Consider the following 10,377-nt stretch of genomic DNA (forward strand, 5'->3'; position numbering starts at 1 on the left):
CCATGCCCGTCGCTGATTGGCGGCGCCGTTAGGCCCGGGGAGCAGGGGCGGGTTCGCGGCTCGGGAGCCCCTTTCCGAAGCCCGATCCTTGACGCCGGGTGGGTGTGTCCGGGGAGGCGGGTGCGCGCGCGCTCGCGTCGGAGGACCGGAAAGGAGGCGGGGCCGTGGCGGCGCGCGCCCCCGGAACGTGCGCACCGCAGGCGGCGCGGATCGCTGGGAGCGGGTCCGCCTCCTGACCGGGAGCCGGGCTAAGCGTGTAGCGCCAGGGCTCGCGGGAGACGGTCGCGATGAACACGGTGCTGTCACGGGCGAACTCGCTGTTCGCCTTCTCGCTGAGCGTGATGGCGGCGCTCACCTTCGGCTGCTTCATCACCACCGCCTTCAAAGACAGGAGCGTCCCGGTGCGGCTACACGTCTCGCGGATCATGCTGTGAGTGTGGCCGAGGCCCGGCCAGCGGGGCAGGGCTCCCGGATCGGGCCCGGGCTGGGGCCGGGGCTGCCGGCAGAACGCCGCGCCTCCCCGTGGTCCCCTCCTCCCGGGCGGCCATTCGTCGGCGAGGGTGGACGTCAGGGGTGGACTTGGCGGGCTTTTCCGGCTTCCCGTCGGAACTCTCACTCCTCCACCGTAAATTCCCGGGCTTGCTCTTAAATTTTAATTTTGAGTGTTCCTCGGGTCAGCGCCTCGGCTTCCTTCCTGTTCCTCACTTCCCTCGCCCGCGCTGGCCAATGAGGGAGCAACACAACAGCAGCGCCGCGGCGCCGCCCGCCCTCCCTGCCGGCCGGGGTCGGACGCGAGGCCCCAGGGGTCCGCCGCCCGGGTCCGGCCCGGCGTCGCTGGCCTCTCTCGGCGGCCGAGGGGCGGCTTGTAGGCCGACTTCGTCCCGTTTGACATGCCCGTGGCCGTTGTCTCGCCGTCTTGCGAAGGCGGTGACTCCTCGCATCTGCTTCGAAGTTGGCCAGGGAAAGTGGCAGGGTGCGCGGGGAGCACTGGACACCCCAGCCTGCTGCTAGGGCAGGGCTTGAGTTTCTTCATTCGTCGTCTTTTCCAGAGCCCCCCGCTTAAATAACTCTGAAAACTTCCAACATTCGGGTTTTGCAATGGCAGTGTCCGTTCTCGATTGCAGATTTTTTCTTAAGTAGTTTTTTCTCTCTACTGCTTTTATCTTTGATACGCAGCATTTCCCTCCCAATTCTCATCCCCTTTCTACTCAGTTCGTTCTTGCTCATTCTTCAGCCTTAGTTTACTTAATTCCTTTGTCAGAATCCCTGAAGAGCCAGTTATGTAATAGCGACCCCCTCCTTCCCTCCCTTTGTCCTCTCCTCCCCTCCCATCCCCTCTCCTCGCTCCCTCTCCGTCTGTCTTCCTGTTTTTCTTTTCGCTATATCAATATTTGGTACATACTGTTTGACATCAGATAGCCCTGGGGTGGGAAGCCGCACTGCCCTCAGCAGCCATATGGGGGCTTAAAAGACCTTGACACATACTGAACATTGAACACATGTTTTTGTGGTCTTAAACAAGTTTCTTACCTTTTGGGGTCTTAATTTCCTTTTGTTTAAAGTGAAAGTGATACCTGACTGGTAGGCTTGTTAGGATTGTTTGGAGTAATTTTGAAAAATGCACAGTGGATCAGACACACAGTAAGCAGTAATAAACACTCAGTAAATACGTGGTACTTCAGAAAGTTCATGGAAATGGAGTTAAAAGATTGAAGTTTATTTTGGGGCCAAACGTTTTTGAAATCCATGTGTATGAGTCCTCTCCAAAATCTGTTAATGAAAAATGTGTAGTATGAGGAAACTATGCATAGGTTTTTTAAAAAACGTTTGCACCAAAATAAATGTATATTTTGATTTGTTTTCCCAAGAGCTTTTTGAAGTACACTTGTAACACGTGTAATGTTTCACACCATATTGAAGTCATCTGTAATTTTCTTCTACCTGTTCTACAAAAGTGCTTTTACATAAAGTATAGTTCCTTTTAGCGTTTTTGTTGCTGATGATGTTAGAGATTCTCTCTTATTTTTAAAAATTTTCTTTAAGGTATGTGAACTTCATGCATTTCATAAATACAAATTTAGGAGCATAGTGATTCTTCTTACCCTACCCTCCCTCCCGCCTGCACTCCCACCCTTCTTCCTCCTCCCTCTCCTATTCCCATTCTTATTTTTTACTAGGATCTATTTTCAATTAACTTTATACACATAAGATTAACTCTGTATTAAGTAAAGAGTTCAACAAATAGTATGGGAAAAATAAAAACAAAACTGTTCCTCAACAATACAGGTAACAGGCTGTTCAATGTTCAAAGTCATCCCATCTCAAAACGTCAATTTCACTTCTATGGATTACCTTTTAGGTACTCTATTAGTTACCATAGATCAGGGAGAACATATGGTATTTGTCTTTTTGGGATTGGCTTATTTCACTAAGTGTAATGTTTTCCAGTTGCAACCATTTTGTTGCAAATGACAGGATTAGTATTCCATGGTGTACATATTCCATAATTTCTTCCAGTCCTCAGTTGACGGATATTTGGGTTGATTCCATATCTTGACTATTGTGAATTGAGCTGGGAGAGATTCTCTTAAGGCACATGAAAACAGCTGAAGATCTACTTTGATATTTGATTACAATGTTTATCCTGTTTTTAATTGCAGATTTCTGTGGATTTTACTGGTTTCTTTATGGGGTTGCTATTTCACCTGTTCACACAAGTGGATCCTGTCTTTAATTTTATTTAGAAACTATATGGATTTTGCATGATGTTATGTTTGAAGGATGGTAAAACTTTTATCTTCCAGAAAAAATGTGGAAGACTTCACTGGACCTAGAGAAAGAAGTGATCTGGGATTCATTACATTTGATATAACTGCTGATATCCTTTAAGAGAATATTTTATTGCTTTTTCTGTAGTTTTATAGTGAGTAGGATTGTCCCTCAGAATCTGTCAAACCTTGGAAATTCCTGTACCTGTATTTTTATTAGTAAGATAACAGTCACTCACACTTTGAGAAAATTTGCAAATTTCTATGTTAGTTGTATGGGCATTAAATTCTTCATGAAAACATTAAATTGATTCAAATATAAATGAGAAAAGATTGATTCTTGTATAGACAAGAAAAGATTGAATCTGAGTTTGGAGGTCATTTGGCTGGCCCTAGTGAAAGCCGGGACTCAGTTCATTTCTGTGCAGTGGGTAGCAGGAGCCTGATTACTTGAGCCATCACAGCTGTGTCTCAGGAAGCTCATACGCAGGAGTCAGGAGGTAGAACTTGCTTGGAACCTAGGCATTATGATATGGGGTGCAGGCATCTTAACCACTATGCTTATATCCACCCTTTCTAGAAGCATTTTATGTAAAGTCCCAGCAAATATATTCATTTCTTCTCATAGCTGAGAGAAGCATGTTTAAGAAGTGAGTTGTATTATTATAATTTGAAAGACCATTATCAAAATGATTGTTTTAAACCACATTAGCATTTGACCATTATAATTCTTTCTTTAATAAGAATCAGAGACGTCTTAATTTTCTTTTTCTTGGATTTTCATCTTGATAGCTCAGATTACTTTGGTTACTTTGATCTTCTTAGGATCATAGATTAATATGCTGACATTTTTGTTCTCTGCCATATCAGCCTGATCTTACCTGCCTGTTAAGACTCTGATCAAAAACAGTTATGGAGACTCAAGTTGGAACTTATATAAAGCAACAGTCAACAAATGGAGTAGATCATATGCTTCACTTTACTTGATGTGCCTTTCTTACTTGCATGGAAAAACTGAATTTTTTAAAGAAATAAATGATTGGATTTAGACAATAGGTGGAATAAAAGAGGGAGCATGTGAGTGATTGAGATGCAGGTTTAGATGCTCTGGTCCTGTATCGGTACCTGGATTTAATGCTCAGCTCCAGCCTACTCTTGACTCTAGCTTTTTGCTAATGGGAAGCAGCAGTGATGACCAAAGTAGTTGGGTTCCTGTCACCCAAGTGGGATTCCTAGACTTTGTTCCCAAGCTCCTGGCTTCTACCCTTGGTCTAGGTCATTGTGGGTATTTTTGTGAACAGTAAATGGAATCTTTCTCATTTTTTCCTTTGTCTCTCTTGCTCTCAGTGCTTCTCAAAAAAATTAAGTAGACTGCGAATTAGTTGATACTGACATTTTAGGCAACACAGTATATATCAGAAAAATCTTAGACTAGACTTTGTATATGTACTTTTAAGTCTTCATGTCATTTAAGAAATATTGAGGGAATTTAAATTTAGTGTGAAAGTAGTAATTTTGTGTTCAGGGAATTGCCGTGAAATTTTCTAATACAACTAGCATATTTATGTGTTATCAATTTCATTGTTTACATGTAGTTTAGATTTTCACAATACTGGAAATAGTACCTGTACTTGTAAAGAACTATCCACAACTTACCAGTTTTAAAACAGTAATTCTTAGTGATTATACATATTTAAAAGTGGAATATAACAGATGTGTTGCTATTAGTATATAAATGCACATAATAAAATGATTTAGCAATTTTCATATAAAAATAAGATCCAAATACTCAGCTCATTTCTCAGTAATGACAACAGCCTTGTAGTTAATTTTGGTGAAGTTTTTTGCTTCCCATCCTGAAAGCCAAATGGTGCCAGACTGGTGCTGAGTTAGTTGCATTTTACTAAAACACTTCCTGTGTTGAGACATTTTGACCTCTGCTGGTATTTATGTGCAAAAGTAACTTGTTTAATTTATTATTCTTGCTTAATTACTTGGACCTAATTTATATTTGTTTATTGTTAAATAGTGGTGGTTGATTATACTTAGAACTTTGGTGGAATCATGTATTTCATATACTAAGTCCATACTTTTGGACTTAATTGCTGTTATAGAAAACTGAAATTTGGATTTCTTTTTTTATTTTCTTGTTAATAAAAGTATCTTGGTTAATAAGGCTTGGAGGAGCAAAGGAGGATACTGATTTTTGTGTTTTTTGCTTCAGAATGCACTGATTTTTACAGTATATCTGCTACAAATTTTTATTAAATTAGTGGTTCAGTATGTTTCTGGGCCACTTTTTTCTATTTTAGTACTAATATTGCTAAGAATATCTATGATCACTTTAAAAGTTGTATGCTGCTTTATGACTTACATATTCCTTAATTTATTTACATCTTGAGAATATATTTGATTGGAATGTGAAGCAGTTATTTCTTTATTTATCAGCTGAATATTCAACAAAAAATAATGTAAGTATATGTATTTGTATATATACATCATAGCTGTTTAAAATATTATTCTTTATGAAGGAATATACAAAACAACTGACCTGAATAGCCTAGTAAAATCAAGTCACAAACCTATGGAGAGGTGGCTGTATTTAGAAAACTCCTTTGGTTGCTTCTCTTTTTCTCTGTGTGTGGCTGTCTGATATTATGGTCTTCAGAATGATGTACATGTAAAGAAATTCATGAGTATAAATTAAACAAATATGTAATTCTAGTAATGTATGAAGGTACCTCAGAAAGTTTGTAGAGGGGCAGACGTTTGGGGCAGTAGTTAAGATGCTGGTTGGGATGCCCAAATCCGTTGAAAGAGTGCCTGGAGAGTCTTGACTCTGTTGCCAATTCCAGCTTCGTGGTAATGCACACCCTGTGAGGCGGGAGGTGAAGGCTTAAGTGCTTGGGGTCCCTGCCACCCATGTGGGAGACCTGGAAGGAATTCCAGTCTCCTCGCTTCAGCTTGGCCCAACTCTGGCTGTTGAGAGTATTTAGGAGTGAACCAGTAGATGGAAGATTTCTCTGTATGTTATCTCTCTGTTATTCTGCCTTTAAAATAAAAGCAAATATGCAAAGGTTAGAAGTTTGGAAAGTGAAATTAAAAGGCATGTTGATGTTGGTGTAAATTTTGAACTTCTTGCATTTGTGGGGGGTCTTAAGAAATTCATTGAAAATGAGTATTCTGGAAAAAGTATGCTTGGATTTTGTAATTTTTTGCACCAAAATCAATTTCTTTTAATTTCCATTAACTTTCTGAAATACTTTGAAATATCTCAACTTAAAGTAAAAGGGAAAGAAGTTAAGCTTTCCTAATATTTGCTACTTAAACTGATGTTAATACTCTTGTTAAGTCCTTAAGTCAGATGGTCATGTCTTCTGCAATACTACATGTATTCAGAGGAAATTTATAGGGCAAGAAGTTAATCAGTGGGTTTTTGTTGTTAGCATTTTGCTGAATATTGCAGTGTAGAAATGGATTATATTACTCGATTTTAAATAACCCTCACAAAATGTAAACATTTCTTTCATCCTCCAAAGAAATTACAGTTTGAAGATAATGATAATGGGACACAAATATGTGTAAACAATAGGAAAATGTCAGAGCTGCTACTTCTGTTGATCTTGCTAAGTCATATTAAAGGATTAAAAAAAAGTAATATAATAAAGGGTTGACTAAGACAATTGAACATTGGATAAGAAGACTATTTGAAATGAGAATTTTATTCACTATCAGTGATACTACTTAACTACTACATGTGTGTTTTATATGTGTATACACACACATGTCATTTATAAATATGCATGTTTTGGGGGTTTGTGCTCCAAACAATTTGTGATCAAAATGCCTGGAGACTGTTTCACATGGCAAGATCAGAAAGATTGTTGCTAAACTGTGCTGTGAATTACCTAGGAAATGGGGTTCTAGTCCCTGTGTTCCTCTTCCGGTCCAGCTCTCTGCTGTGGCCCAGGAGTGCAGTGGAGCATGGCCCAAGTGCTTAGGCGCCTGTACCCGCATGGGAGACCAGGAAGGAACACCTGGCTCCTGCCTTCGGATTGGCATAGCTCCGGCCATCGCAGCCATTTGGGGGGTGAACCAACAGAAGGAAGACCTTTTTCTCTGTCTCTCTCTCTCACTGTCTAATTCTGTCAAATTAAAAAAAAAAAAAAAAAAAAAAAGCAAAAAACAAACGCTGTGCAAGTTATTAAAATTTTTTGAATCATCTGAGATGATTTTAAAAATCCATTTTAGTCTGAAATAAACACAGATCAAGTGAGCTCTTTTGCTAGCTTATTAGCCATATGTCTGCAGTTAATTAATTTTTGTTTACTGAGACCTATTTTCCTTTATTTCAGAATTGTGTGGGATACATCAGTCTGAGTACTTGGACTATACTGTATAATTCTAAATTATAGTTATAATAAATTTTAATTATATTGCTAAAAATTACCTTAAAACCAATCTAAATGATTCATTTAAGGTTGAAAGCTATTCATGTATTGTAATAGACCTTTTGTTGCAGGTAGGGGAGAGATTGCCACATGTATTTAGATTATTGCTGAAACAAATCTTAGGTTCTGCTTCAGTGTTGACACTAAAGGTACCAAGTGATAAGCTTACAAATATGAAAATGAAATCTTTGGAAGTAAAATGTTGTTACATGTTGTTTGTCTTCGAGTTATCCTTATATTTATCATTAGTGTGACCTGGAGATAAATTTATTCAAAGGTGAATCAGCATTTTTTTTTTTTTTAATTTAAATTGGAATGACACATTAGTGAGATTTGTTTCATAGTTTGAAAAGTTAATTGGAGTCTTTGGTATTCATTTCATTATATGTTTACTTTGAGCATATGGGTACTCAAAATGCTGGATACTTTGTTAGACACTGGAAACATTGGGATGAATAAATTTTGATTCTTGCCCTTGAGAACCAACAAAATGTTAAAAGAAGCAAACAGAAAATTCCGTTTTTGAAGTTTAGAGTAACAACTCAAAGGAGCAGACATTTGGTCTGGTGGTTAAGACACCTGCATCTCAGATTGGAGCACACAGGTTTGACACCTGGCTCCAGCTCCCGACTCCTATTTCCTGATGATGTATATCTTGGGAGGCAGTAGTGTTAGGTCAAGTAAGTAGTTGGGTTCTTACCACTGATGTGGGAGACCTGGTTTGTGTTGCTGGCTCCTGGCTTTGTCCATGATCCAGACCTGGCTGTTGAGGGATTTTTGAGGCATGAACCCAGTGAATGAAAGTGATCTCTCTCCCTCCCTCTCCCTTCCTCATGAAGTAGAAATCAGTCAATCAATAAATAGAATGAATGTATACATATTCCTTGAGGTTCAATAGAATTTTTGAAATAAATGTACTCTTATGATGAGTATACCTAAATTTCTAATTATTTATCCTGGCACAACTAGTATGTTGATACTAATTTCTTTATTGATTCCTTGATCATTTACAAATCATAGCGATTCATGAATTTTCTTGGCATAATCTGGCAGAGTAATTTGTAATAACAGTGTGATGGAGCAAGGATTTTGTCTCTGTTTTCCTGGCACCATCAATCTCTATTCTGAGCTGGGGGGGGGGGGGGGCTCTGAAATTGAAGAGAAGAATGATTTAAAAGGATACGTACCCTCTGAGGATTTTTTCTCTAGTATCTTTGTTTCTCCAAGGATTTTACTTCTGGGAGAGAACATATGAGTAGGTCTAACATTTTATGAACTGTAAGAGCCCCAAGCAATACAGTTGACCTAAGTGAAGAAATGAATTCCTTTATGGCAGTATCCTTTTTTACTCCAAGAAAAGTTTGCCCCTTTATATCTATGTCACTTATTGTCATTTTCTGTACACATTAGTGAGTCCAACTTTGAAAGACTTGTTAAAATTACAGTTGGATTCACTAATATGTGAAATTATTTGCTTTTTAATGCTTTAATTTAAAGTGATAAAATGTCATTTCTGATAAGTTATCTAATTAATTTTCATTTTAATGTAGGCTCTGAACCAGGTTGTCCTCTGGGACAAGATTGTTCTGCGAGGTGATAACCCGAAGCTGCTGTTGAAAGATATGAAAACAAAGTATTTTTTCTTTGATGATGGAAATGGTCTCAAGTGAGCATTCTCTTTTGTCATTTTTTTACGTTTTATTAAGATGTGAAAGTGAGTGAAAGATGTATTTTTATTTTGAGGAAAAACATTAGGGTAAAAAGAAGGAATATTGAGAAAGAAGTATTTATACAGATCTGAACTGAAAGATTGGGTAAAAATACAAATTGGAGATAACTAATCAGTTCTTTTACAGTATGTGAAATGTAATAATCAAATTTCTACAGGCCTACTGTGTCTACCAATGTATATAGGAAGAATGGGCTTGTTGGTAGGTGGTTGTGATTGTCAGATTGAAGGGCTGCTTTCTGAACATGACTTAGGGAAACCTTAATGAGGAAGCAGTGTGTTAGGTCTAGTAGTTGAGTGTGAGGTTTCTGTTTGTTCTCTTAGCTTGCCTAAACTTCACTGGGCATTGGAATGATTGATCTCTCATAATTTTTATATGGAATGCTCTGTGACTAAACTTAGAAGGGATTTTTAAGAAGAGAGTTATTTTGACCAAACTAGGCCTGTGTTTCCAGATGGAAATATCAGGCAGTAAGATGTTTTAGTTTGTTCAGGTTTGCTCATCTAGATAATGCCAGAATTAGGCTTTTAAGAATCATCTTCTGATTCCTGGCTTATTATTCGTTTTATCTTTGCTGTATTTTACTCATTTAAAACTTTTGGTTAGTAGTTCCATTAATTTCATCAATGAGTGAGTTTTGGTCATTAAGAGATACTTGTAGTTGTGAGGCTGGTGTTTTCCACCATTGTCTTTGGATTTCAGATGACATGAGAAAATAGTTCTTTTCGGAAGTAAGGATTCCTAATAGGAATAGCTAGTTATGATTAAAGTACCTAATACCTCAGTATTTGATTTAAAATGCTTTTATTGAGCAACAAATATTTGTACTAACTTCTCTTTATTATTATGTCTTTTTACAGGGGAAACAGGAATGTCACTTTGACCCTATCTTGGAATGTTGTACCAAATGCTGGAATTCTACCTCTTGTGACAGGATCAGGACATGTGTCTGTTCCATTTCCAGATACATATGAAATAACGAAGAGTTATTAAATTATTCTGAATTTGAAACAAAATATTTTTATACTTAATGAATTGTGTCTCATTTGTCTCTTCCCTTGCATCTTCATTTGTTTTCATTTGTTTTTGCTTGTTACTTTTTCTTCTTCTTTTTTTTTTTTCTTGGTGTAAGAACTAACATCAAAAGGCATATTTGAAGAAAAAGGTTAGTGCGCTACTTAAACCAAATTTTCCAAACAAAGCCACTAAGAGTGGAGCATTATGAGACTAAGGCAACTACATAATAACTATATGTTAAAAAAAAAAAGTTGGACTATTCCCTCTATTTCCATTATTATTTATGGGAATTTATGGAAATTAAAGTGAGCATGAAGGGTGGTTAAACTTCCAGGTGCCTGTAGAGTCATAAGAACTCTGTTTTATGCCTTGCGTTCATGCAAGTTCACATTGGATGTGATTTAGAAGTAG

General features: G+C 38.4%; 1 protein-coding gene across 1 annotated transcript; it reads left to right on the top strand.

Moving 5' to 3' along the window:
• The first annotated feature begins 14 nt into the window (after positions 1-14).
• Positions 15-9,965, top strand: SPCS3 (signal peptidase complex subunit 3). The gene is made up of 5 exons (XM_002709480.5): positions 15-430; positions 2,805-2,878; positions 5,163-5,239; positions 8,770-8,885; positions 9,810-9,965. Exons 1-5 carry the CDS (start codon positions 288-290, stop codon positions 9,940-9,942), a joined length of 543 nt encoding a protein of 180 aa, XP_002709526.1. The 5' UTR covers positions 15-287; the 3' UTR covers positions 9,943-9,965.
• Positions 9,966-10,377: the final 412 nt, after the last annotated feature.

This window comes from Oryctolagus cuniculus, chromosome 2 (assembly GCF_964237555.1).
Source record: "Oryctolagus cuniculus chromosome 2, mOryCun1.1, whole genome shotgun sequence".
In the NCBI taxonomy this organism is placed as follows: Eukaryota; Metazoa; Chordata; class Mammalia; order Lagomorpha; family Leporidae; genus Oryctolagus; species Oryctolagus cuniculus.

Coding starts and splice junctions, on each gene's coding strand:
- SPCS3 (XM_002709480.5), top strand. CDS start 288: ATGAACACGGTGCTGTCACGGGCGAACTCGCTGTTCGCCTTCTCGCTG. Junction 431..2,804: donor CACGTCTCGCGGATCATGCT/GTGAGTGTGGCC, acceptor TTTATCTTCCAG/AAAAAATGTGGAAGACTTCA. Junction 2,879..5,162: donor TACATTTGATATAACTGCTG/ATATCCTTTAAG, acceptor TAATTTATTTAC/ATCTTGAGAATATATTTGAT.